This window comes from Aspergillus udagawae, assembly GCF_001078395.1.
Source record: "Aspergillus udagawae IFM 46973 DNA, scaffold_4, whole genome shotgun sequence".
In the NCBI taxonomy this organism is placed as follows: domain Eukaryota; kingdom Fungi; phylum Ascomycota; class Eurotiomycetes; order Eurotiales; family Aspergillaceae; genus Aspergillus; species Aspergillus udagawae.
In genome coordinates this window covers 229,774-251,778 of record NW_025091267.1, presented here as the reverse complement: position 1 = coordinate 251,778, position 22,005 = coordinate 229,774, and the positions used below count along the sequence as shown (strand labels likewise).

Below are 22,005 nucleotides of genomic sequence, written 5' to 3'. Positions count from 1 at the left end.
CAAGAAACAATCTGTCTGAATCCACCATGGGTCAATACATATTCCATTCATTTGTATGATTTTCTGCTCTCCTCAGCCCATGTAAACAAACATCGACGTGTCGAATCGGATTCTCCGTATTCGGTCCCTCATGATTTCAATTTCCTGTAGAGTAGAAAATGCAAAGCCTCTTGTTCTTGCATCTGGCGCAGAGTTGTATACTTCCAGCCAGGTATCCTCTAATTGGTTCAGATGTTCCACAACCCAAGTTCTCACCCAGAGCGTCAGCTCACCAAAGAAGTTTGTCATGAACTCCCTCCAGAGGAGATAGGTGTCGTAATTACCACCTGGCCGAACTTTATTGACAGTGGATTGAAACAGGCGCCATTCTGCACTGGCCCCTCTGTATACCTGCCCCAGTTTACTGTTGACATTGAAATCGTTAAGATACTCAAACACCGAGATTACCTGTAATTTTAGTGAAGCTATATTAGCTGAACATGGAGCGAAAAGTATAGTGAGGTACGTGGAATATAAGTCTTACAACTCGGATCTGGTCTAGGGCGGCAGGGGCGCGGGAAGGATCAGCGACATTCACTTTAGCCCATGTGTCATTCCCAAATGGCTGTTTGCCGTTGAAAATCTGCGATGAATGTAAGCGAAATTCTGCCTATAATGCCCACATCAAGCTTGCTGGAGTTCTCTTCATACTCTTCCTTTGACTGAATTCAAATGTTTTTCTGCGTTCACCAAGACTCCCGGATTTGCTTTTGAGCCCAATGAATCAAAGATCCTGCTAATGGGGCTGCCTGTTGCTGAAGTGATGCCAGCGGCCCACTGTGAATAGTCCAGGCCCAACAGTTGAGCAACATCCCAGGGAAGTAAATTGTGTTTTGATCTGTATTCTGGTAGACCCTGAACTGGCGGTAGGATACCAGTCACCATGAATTCAATGGCGCGAGGGATTAGCTGAAGCTCCAGTATATGTTCCGCTGCGGATGCGTCATCAGTAACCAGATCCCATACAACAATGTCAAGAGTACGGGGTCTACTTACTAACCCAGGCCCAAATGTTGTTGGGCGCATTAGGATCAATCGTGGCATCAGTACAGTCTGCGGGGTTAGCCAGGGCGAAACGGACGGTTAAGCCATTGGCCCGTTCGAGAGAGTTGCCGCCGTCGCCGTTAGGATATGGCTGGGAATCAATATACATGACTCGACGCAGATTAGTGACGGGGTCAATTCCACAGTCCACAGTAAATGACCTTGATTGGCCGTCACGCTTGTCGAGGGGGGTGAGTGCCCTTTTGTCTGCGGAATCGGAGGAGGTGCCATAGGTGTCTGGATCTACACTGTACTCGGGATCCCAGGCATCACGATCAACGTTCGCACATGTGACGTTCTCAGATACTGGCATCGTACAGAGCTTGATAAACTCGTCCCATCTGGGAAGGTTGCAAATGATGTCCCCGGCCAGATCAGTGGCAGCCGTGCCATAGATATCCCACTGGTCCATCAGGAACGGCATCATCTGAGAGGTGGCCAGGTATGTGTATTGGGCCCCAATGATTTTGTCCCAGACTTTGATCTCTCTAGAGACTTTGGCCGCGATAGAGCTGGACCGGTAGGCAAAGATGATATCAGTCAGGATGATGATAATGGAATTGCTTGAGAACAGAATCAGCTGGTCCTGACGCTTCTCAAATGGGGCGTACTGACCACTCATGGCCAAACCTCGTGTCGGATGACCACTGAAAATTCCGTAAGGAGTTGATCGCTTTTCCAAGCTACCATAAAGCCATGCATCACTATAGCTGCTGCTAGAACAGGTCGGATTCTGCAGCCATGCTGTCAAATCGGATTCCCACAGCGTGACCAACGGGTCTACTGGAGTGATGGTGGTCGTGTACTTGGGAGAGCAGCATTTGGCCCTGGAACCTGTTTTCCTTGAACATGTATTATAGTGTTCCATCGCAACCCTGACCTTGTCAGCGGGGCAATTTGAGGCACAGTAGCTTCGAGTACCTGCAGGCACAAGTATTAGACCGGTAGCACTGTAGTGGTCCTCCCATGTGCAATCGTCCCATTTCATGTTGTCATCGCCCGAATCGCAGCAGTATTTGCGCTCCTCGTTTCTGTTGGTCCGCCAGTCACCACCGCAGGCCGAGCCTCCATTGCCATTGCAGGACAACGCGAGGATGTTGGGATTCTGCGCAGGACAGGTGTAACGATCGCATAAGAAGGATGCACCCCATTCGCACTTCTGATGCAGGGCCATATTTTTGGTGCCGGTAGTGCAGCAGGCAGCCTGATAATTGCCATTTACACCAGTGCAGCCCCTATTAGTGCCGCCGATCTCGGTCATTCCATCTGGGCACTTACCCACGCAGCGACCGTTGTTGAACGTGTACCAACCACAAGTGGGGACTTCTTGGTCGGGGGGACAGCAAAGCACATGGAACTGCTTTTCCACAAGACAACCGCCATCATCAAGCATGATCTCGCCGTCGTGGTGTCGATCCTTGTCACTGCGGGAAACGGTAACCCATCCAGGAGGGCACCCTTCTCCGCAATTCGTCCATTTGCATTGGTCATGCTTGATGGTGATGGTGTCGTTCTGCTCGACGTGATCGGCCAGTGCGACCACTTTGCGATTTGCGACGGTAGCGAGTGCCCGAGAATAGGTGCCATCCAATAGGTCATGGCTAATCGCCCATACCATAACACCACCTAAGCACTGACTCCGGGCGAAGTCGGCCTTGAGCTGGAAGGTGTCTGCGTCGTCATACCCTACCCATTGATCGTCCCAGGCGGCGACCTTGACGGCAGCATCCTTGTAAAGTGTAGGTTTCAGGCTCTTTTCTTTGATGACCTTTTCTATTTCCGAGATCATCAGAATACCCACTTCACTGCTGCAGTCGCCAGGCTCAGCGCCAGAGGCAAACAAGCATCCAGGCGTAGTGCATGCACGGTCAACAACAGTGAAAGCTCGCCCATAAAATGCCATTCCGAGGACGACCTTCTCAGGAGGGATGTCGTTGCGCCAGAGGAGATCCATGGAGTTTTTGATCTCTGTGAGATTGGTATGTGCGTTGAGATACGCCCCAAGCCATTTGTTGCCCTTATCCCAGTTTCCGTGCATGTCATAGGTCATGACATTGAGGAAATCTATATGCTGGGAGATCTGCTTGACGTCAAAGTGCTGGAGATACCAATATGAAGCCGGGAGGGTGATGCTCAGGCCGTCCCGGCCTCCAGTATTTTTGAGCGCCGCCTTGAGATTCTTCAGTAGGATGGGGAGATTTTTGTAGTCTTCGGGGCGGCCGCTGCGATCATCAGCCACTGGATACTCCCAATCAAGATCAATTCCGTCGAAATTGTAGGTGGCCAAGAATCTGACAAGGGACTTGAAGAACGTCTTTTGCTTCTCTATAGAAGCAGCCAAGTCTGAGAACGTGGTTGCCGTTGGACCAGGGTCATTGTATGCCCATCCTCCAATTGCAATGAAGACTTTGAGATCAGGATCAATCGTCTTGAGATAAGTCACTCGTCTGTAGAGATCAATATCGGCGTTTAGCGAGGGCGCAATCTCAAAGGTCTCGGGGTTGATGACGGCGAAGGCCACATTGATGTGAGTATAAACCCCAAGAGGGATCTTCTCTGGCCAGAATTTATTGCATCGTCGGCGGGTGCTCCATGTCTCATAGTATCCAACCACACGTTGGAGACTGCCGGATTTGGAGCAAGAAGGTCGATTGACCTTCTTGTCACCACAGAATTCTGCCGTGGTACCGCAGAACCCATATTTAGAGCAGCAGACATTCAAGGGACAAGACGAAGCATCAGCCCATTCGGCCCCAAAGCCCGGATCACACTCGGCTTTACTATCGCAGCCAGCAACGCAGTTCTTCCCACAATCTGCATAATTTCTCGTCAATCCTAGGTGAATTAAAATGGAAATGTAGCAGGAAAGTACGTACAATCAGGTCCGAGACCACAAACCCCATACTTATTGCAGCAGCCCGTCTTGCAGGGATTGCTCGCATCGCAGCCCAGCTTGTAGTCACAAGTATCCACGCAGCCCTCGCCACAGAATTCATCGCCTGTTCCGCAATAGCCATACTTTGAACAGCAGCCAGCGGCGCAAGGGTTTTCCTTGCTGCAGTTCTGAGCTGCAACCTGCAACACAAATAGCAGAGCAAGATATAAAAAGAACAACCTTGCCATCATGGGAAGAGCAAATAGACTCATTGATCCCATAGCAAGAAAGCAGGACCATATGGGGGCACACGCCCAGTTTGCTGCTCTTCAGTAAGATTTTCTCAGCAATATTGGGAGAAGCCGCGTTGGAAGAGTGGACGCCGGAGCATATATTGTTATTGCAGTCCCTAATGCGAATAAAGACCTAGGACCTTCATGAGTCGTCCACTATCAAGCTACTAGTGCGCTTCTTGAATAGCCAGGATTTGTCCGTTACTCGACGCCTCGTGTGGGCTTGTATCTCCTATTTTCGCAAGCGCAAATTTCTCTGCCTCTCCGCTTTTCCACGCAAGGCAGTCGATGAAGACACCCCTGTAAGGTGCCATTATACCAGATACGGCGCAGCTGAGAGAATGAAAGGCTCTTTCCCAAAGTACTCCACTCATATGGTGTACTTGTCTTTCGGTCCCAACGGCCTGGCCGAAAAAGTAGTTGTATGTGCTGAGTAAATTTTTGATTCTAGCCTGTCGAACGAGACCGGGCGACAGTTGCGAACCAACGAGTGATGAGGATGGCCATGAGGCAAAAAGGATCGCGCTACTGGAGTTAGATCGTCCGTTCTTGTGTTGGTGGATTGGTCCCCTCTGGACCGCGGATTGTAATCCCTAGATAGTTACTAGTCCCTAGGCTAGCTGCGTATCGAGTGTTCTTTGACGAAAACAATGCCATATTAAAGATATGCAGGCTAGGTCCAGGGGTTCTTGTCTGATATTTAGAATAAGAAACTACTATCAGCTTGGTTGATTTCACTCCTGCCCACCACTTTCTTTTCTATGTTTATCTTCATATACAGTTATGTATTTTGTTGCACAACAGGGATATTCAATGGAGGCCCGTATTGGAGCACATCGTGGGTCATTGGACCTTTCGAACATCACATCGGCACAGTTCTCTTGGCAGGAGTATACGCTCTGGGCCCTGGACGTCTCATCAGGTGTGCAGAGTACAGACAGCTCTGTACGACAGTATTATTGACCTTCTATCCTGGGCAATTGCGGAGTAGATACTTCGTTGAGGCAATACTGCGAAGATGGACCCATACTTTGGCCGAAAAACGAAGTCTAGGTAGTGTACAGGGTACGCCGTAGAATTGATCAATTAGATATGTTTGGCTACAGCATGTTTGTACTCGGCAGTTTGCACTGACCCCAATGAGGGAACATTATCCTTTAGATAGGGTCACCAGGATCGCCTTAACCGTGGGTTGAGGAAATAGCATCTCTTGGCAGCTTGGCATAGTTTCCTTTGCCCAAGGTACGGAGCTAGAGGTAAATGATACTTCGGAATGATAATGCTGTTGTCCGGCCGATCCGGCGCGAATCGATCGGTTCCACACTTAGCTGAGGGTTCAAAGTTTCGTTATGGAGTCATTATTAACCGCAAAGGGAGAGAGCTATATGGACTAAGTAATACCACAGTCCAGGGGCAAGTAGACTATGTGGACCTCATCCAATGGGTAAACCGCCAAGTCCTGAAGCAATCAGGACAAATACGAGCGCAGGTAGCACGCTGATAGGTACATGCAATTGCCTAATAAGGGAACCTAAAAGATATTATTCCGTACACAGCCATCTTCTGGATCCATCGGCATTTCTACGTGAGTTGAAGTCCAACCAGTGGAACTGTGCAATCTCCGGCAGTAAACTCAATAATATTACTCCTAAACTAAAGCTTTACAAAGCATAAGCTAGTGGATAGTCTTGCTTGGCGTTTTGTATGGTTCAAATATTGGCATAGGGAATCTTCATGCATAGCCAAGGGTCGTAGGAAATCATCCTAATCTTAGCGTTCTCAACCATGCATCTCTACAATGGATCATGCCCGAGAACATTCCATGCTGATAGATAGATATACGTATTCAATCGGGTCTAATTGCTAGGGAAAAAACTACAGCGGTCTAACAATCTAGTGTATGGCCCCCAATCATTTGCTCCAACGCCATTTAACTGGGTCCTGAGGTGAACAGCTAGAGAAATACCTGGATTGCCAATACCACTAGTGTCCAATTGATCCATTATACTGTACGCTGAGCGTCCGGCGGATCATGATCGGATGAAAGACCCTGTCCAGAATATGGCTAATCGCTGCTCGAGTTGACCCAAGCAGAGAAAGTGGCGCAGGTACGGAGTATCTACTTTGCTTACCACTCCCCTTCTGCCGGCTCGAATATTGCACGTCTAAGTTGTAGCTGAGGTTGCTGAATTACAAAACCTCCTCGGGGCCAGTATACCCTTGGAGTCAGCAAGAAACAACTGTTGGTCGTAGGGTTTACTTGTGCTTGTTCTGAGATTCAATGCACAATGGAGCGCTGGCACTCAATGTCTCAGAGTCTCGCTTTGGCTATGTTGTTTTTCCTGTTCATAGGCACTCACTCCTCCGTCGTTGCGTCCCAACATGCACACCACAGTCACCATCAACTCCATCGCCGTGGACGCAAGATAGAGAAGGCTCAAAACTCAGCCCAAACGACGGTTGAAGAGGCTTTGGAAGCGCTTCGCATAGCTAATAAACTCCGTGTCGAGAATTCGCAATTCAACAAGTATGAATTCAGCACAGCTGCAACCGACCATCAACAGTCAGAAGCGGTGCCGCTGCTCGACTACGTTGACCCCGCGAAGAATGCATCTTTGTCTAAGCTAAGCCGGCGCCAGAAAGCAAACCAATCTGCGCCCGCCGACTCTGGCAGCAGATATGGCTATACGCTCTCCCCTGAGGTCATTCAAGCGGCGAAGGAGGTTGCAGAGTCGCAGCCACCGGCTTCATGGGAAGTCGATTACGCGGCCATTGCAGCACAGGTGCGTGCGAAATATGACCAAGGCAACAATGACACAAATTATATGATTCAAAAGCTCGTACGACCAAACGGGCTTCTGGAGTATACCACGTTTGATCAGCCAAATGGCCTTCAACAGCCATTCCAGGATACCGTCACCAAGCGAGCCACTTCTTCGTATTGGATGGCTACTATGGAGCAAAACGGAGCCAGTCCATATGCTCCAGCCGGATACAAGGTATGCTGTCCACGTGCACCCGGTCGGTCTAGTCGAGGGTTGGTTCTAACTTTTTTACTCAGGTTTGGCGAAATGTGATGGACTATGGGGCCAAAGGTAGGACTCCTATACCTCCCGCCTTGGAGACATGCGTATAATATACTAATACAACGCAAGGTGACGGAGTGACTGATGATACTGAAGCCATCAACCGCGCCATTTCAGATGGAGGCCGATGTGGTGCTGGATGTCGATCGAGCACCATCTACCCTGCTGTCGTATGGTTTCCCTCGGGCACCTATCTTGTTAGCAGCTCCGTCATCCAGTACTATAACACGCAGCTTCTCGGTGACGTATGTTCATTCCAGGGACTCTTACTACTCAAAAACAGAATCATGCAAGGAAGACGTACTGATAGTTTCAATCCAGCCGACGAACGTGCCCACTATTCTGGCAGCGTCCAGTTTCGTGGGCCTAGGAGTCATCACATCCGATGTCTATATGGGCGAAACTGAAGAATGGTGCGGCAGATCCGTTGATCCTGACCTGCTTGGCCTGGATTTCATTGTTTGAAATGCTGATTTCTCTATAGGTATCTCAATACAAACAACTTCCTCAGAAGTATCAGAAACTTCAAAATAGATATTACTCGTACCGACCAATCAGCATACGTCTGTGCAATTCACTGGCAAGTTGCCCAAGGCACATCCTTGGAAAATATTGAATTTTATATGCTGCAGAACGTCGAGGGAAACACTCAACAAGTACTGATGACCTTATCTCCTCGTTAACAGACTATACTGACGTTTATAACCCCATTTTAGGGCATTTACATGGAAAACGGCAGTGGGGGTTTCCTAGCTGATCTGACATTTGTGGGTGGCAACTTTGGGTATGTGATTATGAACCATTTGGCAATCCTTGCAATACTGGCGAGACGCTGACTTTTTGCCCATGTAGTGCTTATTTTGGAAATCAGCAGTTTACTACGAGTCATTTAGTCTTTGTGAATTGCAAGACGGCTCTCCAGGTTCATTGGGACTGGGCTTGGACTATGCAGGATGTCATAGTTGAATCATGTGGTACTGGACTGGTTGTCACTGGGGGTGTAAGTCTATCCTACTAACGCTACTTTGTGATATCTGCTAATACTTGTCTGGACAATTCCATAGGCGGGGGGCTCCCTAAGCACGGGGCAATCGTTGGGATCTCTGGTGCTTGTAGATGCCATAATTGCTAATACACCCAATGGCATCGTGACATCCCTCTATGCGGAGAACTCAACCTCCCTTTTGTTGCAGAATGTTGGCTTCTTCAACGTCCAGAACGCAGTCACTGATACTGTCCTGTCGAAGGTGCTACTGGCAGGAGGCAACGAGGTTCGTATTGACAACTGGGGGTTTGGTAGAGTGACAGATTCCAACGGTACCAGTTTCTTTGCAAATGCAGAGAATATCCCGGTTATGAATCGCACCCAATCTCTCCTATCGTCGGAACTGGCATACGTCAAGCCAAACTTCTACACTCGCCGTCGACCCAAGTATACGGACGTCGGCAGGAGCCAGATCATTAACCTTAAAACCGCTGGAGCCAGAGGAGACGGCCAGACTGATGACACGAGTGTCCTTAATAGCATCTTTGCAGCAGCGGCTAACATGTCTGCTATTGTCTTTATACCTCATGGGATCTATGTGATTACAGACACCGTGAAGATCCCAGTTGGGTCACGGATAATCGGACAGGCATGGCCGCAAATCATGGCTAAAGGCTCTAAATTCGCGGATCCGACGGTAACTCGTGCCGCAGTCCAGGTGGGGTCGCCGGGGGACTCTGGTGTAGTAGAAATCCAAGACCTTTTGTTCACTGTCTCCGGAAACACTGCAGGCGCAATCCTTGTGCAATGGAACGTCCACGAGGCTGCAAAGGGCTCGGCAGGACTATGGGGTGAGTTTGGCTTGTCTTTTGTTTGATTGCGCTTGCTAACTTTTCTATGTATTCAGACTCCCATTTTCGCGTGGGAGGAGCCCTGGGTTCCAGTCTGCAGGCGGCCCAGTGCCCCAAAAATGGAGGCATTAATATCAATTGTATCGCTGCATCTGCTCTCCTTCATATCACCGCTAAATCCTCAGTGTACATGGAGAACGTCTGGATGTGGGTTGCTGATCATGACCTGGATTCGCCGGAGGAAGTACAGATCGACATATTCTCCGGTCGTGGTGTTCTGATTGAGAGCCAGGGCCCGACATGGATGTATGGCACTGCCGCGGAACATAACGTTCTGTATCAGTATCAATTATCCAACGCCAGCAACATCGTGATGGGTATGATCCAGACCGAGTCACCGTACTTTCAAAGTCATCCCGGAGCGCCTCTGCCCATCATGATGGGTAACCTTCCAAATGATCCAACTTTCACAAACTGTTCGGCCGAGTCGGCAACCTGTGCAGTCTCGTGGGCCGTGCGTATGGTTAACTCCTCAACTGTATATATGCTCGGGGCTGGACTCTACAGCTGGTTTTCAAGATACTCACAAGATTGCCTGGCCACGGAAAGCTGTCAGGATAAGGCCTTTGAGGTGGTCCAGAGCTACGACCTCTGGATTTACAATCTAGTCACCAAGGCCATTGTCGAGATGGTCAGTCCGTTGAATGAGGCGCCTACTTTGGCAAAGGATAACAAAAACGGCTTCATGTCATCCATCCTTGCGTGGCTGAAGGGTTCACAAGATACCACAGGGCAGAAGAATTTCCCTGGGTTTACCATCTATGAACCCGACGACCTTCCATCCAGCTTCTCTAGCGAATGTGTCGCTGCCCTTACAGCCACAATTGACTGTGTTGACTATGTCTTTTCCTTCTATGAATCAGGCTACCGTGGGGCTCTGGGAGATGATAGCCTCACCGAGGCAGTCTGTGACCGGGGCTGTGGCGACTCGCTCGCTGCCTGGTTCAATAATGTGCAGAAGAACTGTCCTGGATACAAGTTGTTCAATGGACCAGTGGACCGCTTCGGGGGCAACATGTGGGCTGGTTGGAACGAGACCTGCTATAAGGACCCGACAACGGGCCAGTACTGTAATGGTATGTCACCCTTGTATCTTTTTTTCTTAATCCATGGTTGCTACTCTGTCAACTAACACCCAATATGAGCTAGACATTATTGAAAGCTTCACTACGGTAGCGACAGTAGAAGACATGCCGCATGACGAGCTTTGCTCCTACTGCTACGTTACAAAGCTAAAGATGATGCAGTCCAGCCAATACTCATACTACAATGAGCTGTTCCAGCACAACCTCGAGACCGTGACCTCAAAATGCGGCATTTCAGCCAATACCACTATTCCTCCGCCTCTCACCATCGTGGAACCGGAGGAAGAACCTCTGTGCTTGTCGGATAACATCTATTATACCAAGGCCGGAGACACATGCACATCCATTGCTCTGGATTACTCAGTGTCTTCTGCTGCATTGTACATGGGCAACCAAGATCTCATTCGTAACTGCCAGAGGGTTGCTGTTGGCCAGAAATTATGTCTCCCACTTTCATGTGAGCACACTTATGTTCTGCAGCCCAACGATACCTGCCGCAGTATTGAACAGGTCAACGCGCAAATCATGTTTGACAGCAGCACCAAGATGATCACTCCGTTACGGCAACTCAATCCGTGGATTGATGCTTACTGCACCAACTTACAGGATACGGCGTGGGCATATGGACGCGTTCTCTGTCTCTCTGCCCAGCTAGGAGCGTTCGATGTCACCGACCCGGTGGTCACTTCGCGAAACCCTTACGCACAGAGCACCGGGTACGGACCATACTTGGTGGATCCGCCTGAGAACACGACCGTGGCTACTGGCACAACGCTACGGTGCGGTAGATGGCATGTGGCCGCGGAGAATGAGTCCTGTGCCGGGATCTGCATGCAAGATGGGATTACCAGCTCCTTGTTCTTGGCTGTGAATCCATCCCTGAACTTGACTGCGTGCAATGAAGGCCTAGTGCCAGGTGCTGCATACTGTACGGGGCCAATGGGTGGGTGGAACTACACTGTAGGATCGAGTTGAACAAGGTCTAAGCCTGCATCAGCAACGGTGCAGTTGCTGTGAATACCGATTATTATTACAAGTCCATCAAGAGAGATAGTGTCAAGGAGTCAGTGTGCGACGCTGTACAGAGACCTAGTTAGATGCAGGAATCAGATAACGCAGGAATTTATGGTAAGGGTCCACTGCGAGGACATTAGAGTGATAGTCTACCGTAAGTGCTTGAGTATACGTTGCTTGTGCCTTACCTTTCGCCAGATAAAGATGAGGATTGTGATATCATCAGCTGCAGCGGCGATGGGGACTTTAGTTGGCTTTCCGGTTGTGTCTGCCCTGAGTGGTATTGAGACGGGGATATATGGACAAGTCAGTTTTTGTATGGCTGTTTCACGTCGGACGGAAAAATATAGATCGCAGGAATTTATAGGTATCCGGGTCTACACTGTACGCCGGATCCCAGGCATCACGATCAACGTTCGCACATGTGATGTTTCTTCCCACCACTCATGGCGCCTCAACAAGCATGAAGAGGAAGAAAGTACCACTTGTAACCCAGTAGGCGTTGAGTTAAATATAACTTTCAGCAATTTCTGGCTCGAAAACAGCCAGGTGTAGGTGTTTTGGGCGTCGCCAAAAGAGGCTTTTTTTCATACAAATAACATTTGATTGCGTCCATGAATACTGGTTCTAAAGGACGTTGGTTCAGTTGCGGTTTCACTTTTCTTGGGAGATGTTTGACCTGGGCCTTTCTTTCAAAGGACATGCTTACGTTGCAACAAGACCTTGGCATTTTGTCAGTATCCATGGTCAACCGGATCCTCGGTCAGAGGATGACTGGGCTTTTCGTCACGCTTATTTTCAGGAGTCTCTAATCCCTAGTGTCAGTGTATTGACTGGTTGTTAAAGTATATACCACCACAAGTCGATATGTATCCCTCCCTATACGGAGTATATCATCTGGACACCTCTTTAGTCTAGCGGTATTGATTGAATTTTGTATCACCTATGAAAGAGTGCCGCAAGCAATTAGGGCTCTGGGCAATAGAATTCCTTTGGGAGTCCTCGGACAGTACAGTATGAGTACTAGCAGCAAGCTAACGGGGTTTGTACTAGAGAAGGTCTGGGCCAACAGTTCGCTGAGAGAAAGATTTGTGCAGCAAGGAATGTAATCGAGAAAGGATCTAGAGAACCGATCTCTGTGACATTGTAGACTAAACACCACTTGAGAGCGGCAATTATCTCAGTAGAGAGTAACCCACGGCAGTAGTGCAGGTAGTAGTTCAAGCGGAAGAAGCCAGAGTCCGACCAAAGAATCCGACCTTGTGAGATCGCGGAAGATGCTTGGTAATTATAATTAAATGACGCATTCTGAAGGCAATTAATAACTATGTCATTTGCAAGGTGAGTCATCGAAACATGAAGATGAGCGGATTAACCGAGAATCAAAGAGACGCTGGAGCCTGTAAGCTTCATATAAAGCGATATGTAGAAGGATGCACATCGTCCTCGAACACACACAGTATATGCGCATGCAGTGCCGGAATAAACTATTCTGGGGAATTTTATCCTCAGAAAAATCTTAATTTGGACATTAAATCTTATGGGGGGGGAGGCCTAGATCTGTTGTTCTGGCATTGCAGCCAAGAGCACATTCGCAGCCAGAATCGTCGCCGAGCCGATGGCCAAAATCCATTGTGCGGCGAGACGAGGAATTAGCCACGCAGCAGTAGGTGTACCGGTGGTTGCGACGACTGGTTGCGACGACTTCGAATAGGGTCCACTCGATTCCAAATTGCAGTATACTTTTGTCGCGCAGAAGCTGTAACACGCCACCAAGTACCAAAGAAAAGATACAGTTGGATATGAAGCTTAGAAGCACGACTAAAATAACGGTTGCGAAGGAGGGCGCCGTCCAAATGCCCGTGGCATGACTGGGGATTTGGTGGCCCTATACTCCCAAATACCGAATATGGCAAGCACCAAAACTGACATAGCGAGCGAAATAATCTCGAAAGGGGGTGTTCCATCCACTTGCAGGAGCCTGGCTGAGAGACTCTTTAGATCCTTTCCAATTTGCCCGGAATATCCACTGCCACGCGACATTGAAACAACCAGACCGCTTGTACCGAGCTACGCACCGATCCAGTCTATTTTACCATTCCTATCAAGGGAAAAATCGGTTGGAAGCAGTAGACCGAGGAGTCCAAAAACGACAGTGGCCAGGATTGCCCTACCGATATTTAGGCCCCGACACTCCGTACAGAGGATGGCTGGACTTAAAAGCCAAAGGACACACATCTGCAGCTCGAATGCCGAACAAAGGCACCAGCCCAGATAGAACCGAGGTAACTCCGAATGGGTGCTGACGCTCCAAAAAGCCGAGCATCACATTTCGCGCTCTTCCTGGTAGGAAAGTCGTGGCTATTAGTGCCACGGCGTTAAGCAATAGAAAGATTGTGCAAAAACCGTTTGCAAGAGAGCAGGCAACCAACCAGGCTGCTCCAGTGATAAGAATGTGTCGGTGACCGTATCCGGCCGCGAGGTATCCACTGATAAGAACAAAGGTCCCTTGCGTCAATCTGGAAAAAACATATTGTTATTATGGACGCTCTATGGTATGGCTATGGTAAAAGGAACGAATGGATAGGACGCTGGTGCCCAATTGGCCATACCAGGACCACCTGCAGCACCAGATATCTTGTTATCTCTACGCCAGAAGCAAGACCAACCATGTTGGATATCATCTGGCCTTCATGAGAATGCATAGTAGAGAGAGTGGTCTGGTTGTCTGCTCGCCTGAACAATCTTGGTCAAAACTATGAATACAATGATTGTCACCCTGTGTCCTTTTGTTAAGACGATAGTAGACACAGCCTCGAAAGCCCGTGGAGGCCCGTCATGCGATGGTTGTGCCATGTCTGCCAGACTGATTAAGACAACACATTCAGAGGGCCGCTGCATCTGTGGTGCCTGAGGGAAAGATAGCAACAGAGCTCGTTGGTGTTCGTTTATCAGGAGAACTGCTTAATTCTTCCAGTCGGATAACGGCGCTTGCCAACACGAGCTCACGTCGAGTAAACGGCCCGAGACTCCGAACATTGCCAAGCGAGTCAGGATATATTGGTGTTCAGTCTGAATGCATGCCAACCCAGCGAACAGCCGAAATACTACTGGTGACCTACTTGATAACTCCGCTTCAGTGCGTTGTGTGCCATCTCACTCAATTCGCAACCTTGGCGGACTTACTTCGTATTCGCTTGGTAATCAATCTGTGCCGCATTCAAGCTCGACAGGGCCCACACGCCGACTCCTCAAATCTATCCAAGGCACACTATAAGAAGAATGAATATGGGCAAATCACGACAAGGGCTTCATGCCATCGCGGTTGACCGGACTACAAGCGGAGGATCTTGCGCAAAAGAATACTTATTTCTTAATATTACATATCCAAAAGGTGTACCATTCATGTATGAGTTCCACTGAGGATAAAGAAGCAGCTGAGCTTCAGGATGGTTGGGATTCTCAGTATTAATATGTGAAAGTGGACAGTATAGATCAGTTGGCCTCAATTTAAAACCCTTATTTGGAGAAGAGCAGAGAATTGTCCTTTCCAAGGAGAAAGATAAACTGGAAAAAAGAAGAACAAAAGGTTCCTTGAACACTAGAGACCCTGCCAGTTGGACCAGCGTACCCCTGTTGGCTGATCAAGCAGGGTGCAATGAATGATCAGCTCAGCAGCAGTGGGACATGGCAACAGTTTCCCTGGCGCACGGCTAATTTCTGTCGTGAAGGGAAAAGCTTGTGCAGTCACCAGTTGTTCTATGATCCTTGTTCAGACGGTGGGGACTGCGAAAAGAATCTGATTTCGTATAGTTTGCATATCAAGCTAAGTAGGTACTATGATTATGTTTGAAAACAGTGGCATTAATAATCACAAAGATTGCTAATCCGTCGTTCACTCGATAATCACCGAGAGTAAAAAGCACAAAGCTTGTTGGGTCCCAGCACTACTGGCGACTTTCTGTAGTAGTACGGAAGAGATGCCACCACCGAAGATTCTTATTTCAGGAACAGTATATAACCTTTATCTCTGACATGACTCTGGGTTGTACAGCTGATGCATCAGAAACTCAGAGCGGCTTCGTCGGCGGGGACGTCCTCTATGAGCTCCTAAATCAGCACCCTGAATGGGAAAGCGGCGTCACCTGTTTACTGCGAGATTCAACCCAGGAAGCAATCTTCAAATCAAATTATCCAAAGATAAGATTATGCTATGCTACTCTGGATCAGACTGCTATAATAGAAGAAGAAGCAGCACAGCATGAGCTGGTTCTTCATTTTGCAATGAGTGCTGACCATGTACCATCTGCAACCGCCATCATCAATGGACTCCAGAAAAGGGGCGGTGGATTTTATATCCATACTAGTGGAGCCGACATTCTCTTGGACTTGAGGGCGGAATATCAGCGGCCTCCTGGCAAGATACATATTTTTGATGATTGGGATGGAGTTGCCGAACTCACCTCATTACCTGGTAAGCTTACAAATTAAAGCACCTCGCAGGGTGTGCAGCCGCTAACATATACTACCTGAAGACAACGCCGTTCATCGTAACGTCGATAAGATTGTCTTAGCAGCAGGTTCCGACACATTAAAGACTGCCATTATTTGTCCCTCAACTGTGTTTGGCATCGGAAGGGGTCCAGTCTCCCGGGAAACGAAGCAAATGCGTGATCTCACCCGCCTCATACTGAAGGAGGGCAAGGGGCTACAGCTGGCTGATGGGAAAACGTTTTGGAATTGTGTTCATGTCCATGACCTCTCTCGAGTCTATGTTCGCCTGGTTGAAGAAGCGATTTCTGGTCGATCCCGGGCGTCATGGAACTCCCACGGCTATTACCTGGTCGAGAATGGCGAATTCTCTTGGGGGAGTGTCTGTGCCAGGATTACTGAAGAGGCGCATAGGCTGGGAGTTCTCATATCTGATGAGACCCGAGTAATTGATATGGAAAACAAGTCTATCATGGCTCCTGCTGGCCGTTCCGTGACAAATTACACAGTAAAAGCCAGAGCACTCCGAGCTAGAAAGCTTCTTGGCTGGTCACCATCTCAGTCCACAGTTGAGGATGAGATTCAGAATATTGTGAAAGAAGAGGCGAGTGCGCTTGGGCTGTACTAAGGAACCTCGAGCTGGAGGATTATCTGTTTTCTAGTGGTATCCAAGGTTTATATCAAATTTCTTGTAAAGGAGCGAGAGCACCGCTGAGATTGGCAAAATACACGAAACCAGCGCTAGTCATACCGGCGTTGAAGTGATCCACCATAACTGTAGCCAGCTTCATAGTCTAGTAAAGAAATCGCATCTTCTGATCACTACTACGGCCATATATGTGATATGGCTCTCTGTGTGTGGTAAATAGCATAAAATACATAGATTAGTAATTTCCCTTCTGGCAACTGTTGGGTTCTTCTAATAACTGTCAGCAAAGGTAAGCCACCTTACGTGAGGTAGATGATTCAGAGTTACCATAACATTGCCAGAGCGACTGGCTCAATGGTGAGCGTGAGATCCACCATTTTTTGCGTGCTCAAAAAGTTGTCCCTAACAAAGATCTAAAAAGATGATCATACATTGTGGTATTGAAAGCGATGTCCAGAACGAGTTGACTATTATACGGCTGTTTCATTTCGGACATGGAACAGTATAGATAGCTGGATGTTTCTGGCCGAATTAGGGCTATCTTATCTGTTTCAACGTGACATCATCCCTTACCTCTTTTTGATCAACTCCATCATTCCATCATTCCATCACTCCATCCTCCAGACAACAATGGCTAAACGAACACTGGAATCCTTCTACAACCCCATCAGTAAGCCAAAGAAACCGCGTGTTGAGGACGCTCCTCCATCATCCTACTCCCATCATCCCAGCTATCCCTTCCCCATCGCGGACTTCCCCCCATCCATCGCCAACGCGCTTCCGGACCTCCCAGCCACCACACCACGGAGCATTACCAACCAGCTGCATCTGGATCTGCTCTACTACCAACCCTTCATTCCATCCACTGCCTCCCACGAACTCTTCCGCTTCCTCCGCCGCGAACTTCCCTTCTACCGCGTCCAGTACACCATCCGCCGCGGGCCTACCACAACCCAGATCAACACCCCGCGCTTCACCACCGTCTTTGGCGTCGACGATACCTCCCTCTTTACCCCTGTACCCAATACCTCAAGCAATGACTCCCGTCTAGTCGACAGCAAATCCCACACCCCTATCCCAAGCACCAAATACAAATCCACTCCCCGCCCCATCCCGCCCTGCCTCGACGCCCTCCGCCAACGCGTCGAGGCCGCTACCGACGGCGCACGCTACAACTTCTGTCTGGTAAACTATTACGCATCAGGGGACGACAGTATCTCCTACCACTCTGACGACGAGCGATTCCTCGGCCCGAATCCCTGCATTGCATCGTTGTCGCTCGGCGCAAAGCGGGATTTCCTCATGAAGCATAAGCTGGCTGAAGGTGTTGAGGCAGCACCGATCAAGATGTCTCTCGCGTCAGGGGATATGGTCGTGATGCGGGGTGAGACGCAGGCGAATTGGTTGCACTCTGTTCCGAAGCGGAGGGGGAGTGATACGCGCCAAGGGAGGATCAATATTACGTTTCGCAGGGCGGTGGTGCCCGCTGGGACGGATAATTATTATAGATATAATGTGGGGGACGGACGGGTGTATATATGGAGTGAGGAGGAGGGGAGGATGGTAGAGCGCTGTTGATTTTGGGAGGGTAAGATATGGTACAGCAGTTACTGTATACGAGGCCAGGCAAAGATCGACGTCAACGGGGAATGGATGCCAGGGATGTTTTGCAAGGCCAACCAGGATTGTTGCGACTGCATTGTCAGCTTTGTCCAGTCCCCCGAAGCGGGGATACCTGGTCAGCATGGAATACCCCGCTCAGGCTGACTATATATGTCAGCACACTTCCCTGGCAGTGATAGAGAAGTCAGCATGGCTTCTTCACTTCCTATCTATTCGCTGCAGGATGTCTCGCGACATAACACCACAAAAGACCTCTGGATAGTAATCGAAAAGGAGGTTTTCGACGTCACCCAGTTCCAGGCAGAGCATCCCGGGGGTGAGAAGAGTGAGTTATCTACTGATAGACCAAGGGGCTAGTCTGACAAGGCAGTCCTGAAAAAGATCGCCGGAAAGGATGCAACGGTCAAATTCCTCGAGTATCATGAAGCATCAATCCTCAGCCGTTATCGAGAGCGCTTGCAAGTCGGAGTGTTGAAGGAGGAGACCCAGACCCCGGAGCCAAAGAGGGGATTCCTCAGTGGTTTTTTTCGCTCATGATCTATGTGTCACCTGTATTTAGACCATCACAGCTTCGGCCTCAATCCGGTCTCAACATCCCTCTTACTATCCTCCCTCAACACCCGCTTCAGGATCTTCCCACTAGGAGACTTCTCAATGGCATCCACAAACTTGACACCCCCGGTCAGCGCCTTGTACCTGGCCAGCCTCTCACCAAGATACTTTCTCACATCCTCCTCCGTGAGATTTTTGCCTTCCTTGCCAGGCCGTCTAATCACATACGCACGGGGATACTCCGTATCCGCCCCAGGTAACACCAGCCCAATCACCGCCGCATCAACAATGTGCGGATGACCCAGAAGCACAGCTTCCAGCTCCGCCGGCGCAACCTGGAAACCACGGACCTTGATAAGCTCTTTCCTCCGGTCGACGATGTACCACTTGCGCGTGCGCCCGTCGCAGTACGCGATATCGCCCGTTTTGTGCCAGCCCTCGTTATCGAAGGCCTCGGCGTTGGCGGAGTCGTTGCGGTAGTAACCCGGTGTGACGATGGGTCCGCGCACGCATAGCTCGCCGCGGACGTCAAACGCGGAGATGTTATTTCCGTTCTCGTCGATTAGTCTGGATGGTCAGTAGATGTTCCCATTGGGACAGGGGCAGCATACTTGGCTTCAACATTCGGGATCAGCCGGCCCACGGACCCTGTGTCGTCGTCCTCCGGGTACGTGAACATCGTCGCGATAGCGCAGGTTTCTGTCATTCCCCAGACCTGCGTAAATGGCGTGCCCTCTTGGAGGAGGGTGCGGAACCGCCCCTGCACGTCTTTGTCGAGCGGGGCGGCACCGCAGTTGACGCTCTTGATGGAGTGTAGGAATGGCCTGGTCCGCGAGAATGGAGACTGCAGAATGGCGATCGCCATGGGCGGGACGATGGCTAGGTCGGTTGCTTGGTATTTTTCGTTGGCCACAAGGAATGTCTCGAGGTCGAAGCGGCGCATCATGTAGATCGTGTAGCCAGATTTGAGGGCCCCGAAGTGTGCCCCTACAGCGGCTGCGACGTGGAAGATGGGCATTGCGACGATGCGGGAGACCTTTACATCCTATTAGCAGGGCTCGTCTGATGGAGGTGAGCAAGGATACCTGGTATGATCGTGGATGCACCTCGAAACACAACTCGTGCTCTGCGATGAGATTGTGATGCGTGATGGTCACGGCTTTGGGCAGGCCCGTCGTCCCACTGCTCAATAGCCTTGCGGCTGTGGTCTCCTTGGCTCGTTGCAGGTCATCAAAGGCCACCCAATCGTGTTCGCCGTGGTTGAAAAGATCCTTCCATGATCGTCGACCAGCCGGGACCTCCTGTCCCAGGACATCGAAGATGAGCACGTTCGCTTCAGGAATACCTCTCTCCTCAACGGCAGCAAGAACAGGTGCCAGAATCTCCGGCTCGGAGATTACAAACTTTGTGTCGGCGGCCTTGAAATGATGCGCCAGCTCCATCGTCGTGTAGGATGGATTGGTACCGGTGTAGATACTACCTGCACCAATGATGGCCAGAACAAGCATAGAATAGTAGATCTATTGTCCGTTAGCTGTGTAAGGGATATAGTAGAGGGAGAATACATCATTGAAAGAGTGGATGGCGACGCAATCGCCTGGTTTGACTCCCCAGGCGCGTAGGCCGGCAATCAACTGTCGGACGATATTCCGAGCCTGAGCGCAGCCGATAGATCGCGAGGGATTATGAACGTCAATGTAGACCTGTCAGCATCAGTATTATGAATGATCTTGTCGAGGTCGGACTACCGGTCGGTTGGCATCATATGTATTGTCGAAGACGTAGGAGAGGACATCCACAGAAGGGAGGAGAACGCGCTCTGCCGGCTCGAAGATCATCTTGGCGTGTTGATAGTGTAATCAATTGAAAAGTACAAGCTCGTGTGGTGTATTTGGAGATGAAGTTATACAAGCGGATCTGCTCGTGCACGGTTGTTTACCCCGCTCTGCCGAGCCGTCAGATTCGCGGTGAACAGACCCATGATCGACGATGGCATGTGGGACCTCGCACCTCGCGCTCCTGCATATTATTGCAGGGTAGAAAAGCCTGTAGTTATACAGATTGAACCGCAGCAGGAATCATAACCTCCAAGATTATGTATGTATACGTAACTGGTCCACTCTAAATTACCGGCCCCATTGAGGAACATTCAGCGCCATCCTCATGATAATCCCACAGATGAGACCCGCGCACGGCAGTGTCAGAACCCAATCGAGGAAGATCTTCGCCAGCTGTTTCCAATTAATGCTCTTCAGGTCCATGTTCACTAATGCAGCACCCAGCACTGGACCGGTAATGCATTGCGTCATAGACACAGGCAGACCCAGCAGTGACGCAAGCAGGACCGTAATCGCAGCGCCGAGTTCCATGCTGTGCCTGTGCGTAGGAGAGTGCTTGGTAATGCGGTTTCCGAGACTGCGCATGATGGTAGCCGAAGGTCCAGAAGCCTATGTCGTTAGTGGAGAGGACAGTCAACGGGGAAGGAAAAGAGATTTACCAACTCACAGTTCTAAACCGCCAGCGGCCTTGATCCAAATCGGGGTATCGGCTTTGGCAGAGGCCACGCCGGTGTGCCAGGTCGTGTACTCAGTGCTGAATGGGCCGATGGCATTGAAGATATCCTTTGCGCCGTGGGAGATGGACATGATTTGTCGTTGTTATGATAGATATATTGGGGTGTGCGATTGAACCGAACGTACCATAGCAGAGCAAATCTGGGCCGTTGCCCAGAGATGTTCAACCTTGTTATCGAATTGAGGAGCCCTTCGATGGTTATGATCCAGACCCTTGGACTGGTGGTGGATGACGTCCCGGGTAATGCCGTATGTGAAACAAGCTTGATAGTCACGTATATGCGCTTGGGGGGAGCGCAGGGCCGCGAGTCCAGAGCCTGGAGCTCCTTCCGGTACTTTTCCACGAGATTCGCGTTTGCACCGGTGGGCTTTGGGCTCGACAGTGTTGGCGTCACCCTTGATCGGCTCAATTTCCGGGCTGGCGATGGTGGACTGCTGGCCCTCGGGGACGGAGCCAAGGGTATCGGTGTCGCCCTTTTCGTCGGTGTACTATCTAAAAGTGTTCCCTCTAACCGGCTACAGGCCTAGGGCCGTGCTTTATGGTGGTGGCAGCGTGGTACGGCAAACTGAAAGACTAATCCGCTCCGCCGAAGGCGATAGTGCCACGGAACGAGTCGATCTGTGCCGAAGACATCGACTGAAATTAATAATGGGTACAGTATTTGCCCGCGCTTCCTCGTTGCACACCACCTACTTTCGGGTATACCCCGCGGTCTACTGCAGTTGAACAGGGATATAGCAGCCGAAGCTATTATCGGTCTCACCAAGGTCGAGATTGTCCTAGG

At 49.9% G+C, this 22,005-nt stretch overlaps 8 protein-coding genes across 8 annotated transcripts; 5 read left to right on the top strand and 3 right to left on the bottom strand.

Moving 5' to 3' along the window:
* Positions 1-72: 72 nt before the first annotated feature.
* On the bottom strand, positions 73-4,206 carry Aud_005452 (uncharacterized protein; the record flags this gene model as incomplete). Its single annotated transcript, XM_043290382.1, has 5 exons — positions 73-447; positions 524-622; positions 691-971; positions 1,036-3,897; positions 3,960-4,206. 5 exons carry the CDS (start codon positions 4,204-4,206, stop codon positions 73-75), a joined length of 3,864 nt encoding a protein of 1,287 aa, XP_043146317.1.
* Positions 4,207-6,539: 2,333 nt separating this feature from the next.
* Positions 6,540-11,293, top strand: Aud_005451 (uncharacterized protein; the record flags this gene model as incomplete). The annotated part of the gene is made up of 10 exons (XM_043290381.1): positions 6,540-7,250; positions 7,313-7,346; positions 7,407-7,582; positions 7,659-7,750; positions 7,822-7,993; positions 8,054-8,121; positions 8,190-8,337; positions 8,402-9,173; positions 9,230-10,309; positions 10,383-11,293. 10 exons carry the CDS (start codon positions 6,540-6,542, stop codon positions 11,291-11,293), a joined length of 4,164 nt encoding a protein of 1,387 aa, XP_043146316.1.
* Positions 11,294-15,616: 4,323 nt separating this feature from the next.
* Aud_005450 (uncharacterized protein) lies at positions 15,617-16,451 on the top strand (the record flags this gene model as incomplete). The annotated part of the gene is made up of 2 exons (XM_043290380.1): positions 15,617-15,806; positions 15,868-16,451. 2 exons carry the CDS (start codon positions 15,617-15,619, stop codon positions 16,449-16,451), a joined length of 774 nt encoding a protein of 257 aa, XP_043146315.1.
* Positions 16,452-17,102: 651 nt separating this feature from the next.
* On the top strand, positions 17,103-18,050 carry Aud_005449 (alpha-ketoglutarate-dependent dioxygenase AlkB family protein; the record flags this gene model as incomplete). The annotated part of the gene is made up of 1 exon (XM_043290379.1): positions 17,103-18,050. The coding sequence occupies one exon, from the start codon at positions 17,103-17,105 to the stop codon at positions 18,048-18,050; it is 948 nt and encodes a 315-aa protein (XP_043146314.1).
* Positions 18,051-18,284: 234 nt separating this feature from the next.
* Positions 18,285-18,632, top strand: Aud_005448 (uncharacterized protein; the record flags this gene model as incomplete). Its single annotated transcript, XM_043290378.1, has 2 exons — positions 18,285-18,420; positions 18,466-18,632. 2 exons carry the CDS (start codon positions 18,285-18,287, stop codon positions 18,630-18,632), a joined length of 303 nt encoding a protein of 100 aa, XP_043146313.1.
* Positions 18,633-18,658: 26 nt separating this feature from the next.
* Aud_005447 (acyl--CoA ligase) lies at positions 18,659-20,485 on the bottom strand (the record flags this gene model as incomplete). The annotated part of the gene is made up of 5 exons (XM_043290377.1): positions 18,659-19,214; positions 19,259-19,683; positions 19,733-20,167; positions 20,213-20,350; positions 20,396-20,485. 5 exons carry the CDS (start codon positions 20,483-20,485, stop codon positions 18,659-18,661), a joined length of 1,644 nt encoding a protein of 547 aa, XP_043146312.1.
* A 288-nt stretch (positions 20,486-20,773) lies between these two features.
* Positions 20,774-21,292, bottom strand: Aud_005446 (inorganic phosphate transporter; the record flags this gene model as incomplete). Its single annotated transcript, XM_043290376.1, has 2 exons — positions 20,774-21,062; positions 21,153-21,292. The coding sequence occupies 2 exons, from the start codon at positions 21,290-21,292 to the stop codon at positions 20,774-20,776; spliced, it is 429 nt and encodes a 142-aa protein (XP_043146311.1).
* Positions 21,293-21,421: 129 nt separating this feature from the next.
* Aud_005445 (uncharacterized protein) lies at positions 21,422-21,748 on the top strand (the record flags this gene model as incomplete). The annotated part of the gene is made up of 1 exon (XM_043290375.1): positions 21,422-21,748. The coding sequence occupies one exon, from the start codon at positions 21,422-21,424 to the stop codon at positions 21,746-21,748; it is 327 nt and encodes a 108-aa protein (XP_043146310.1).
* Between the last annotated feature and the right edge of the window lie 257 nt (positions 21,749-22,005).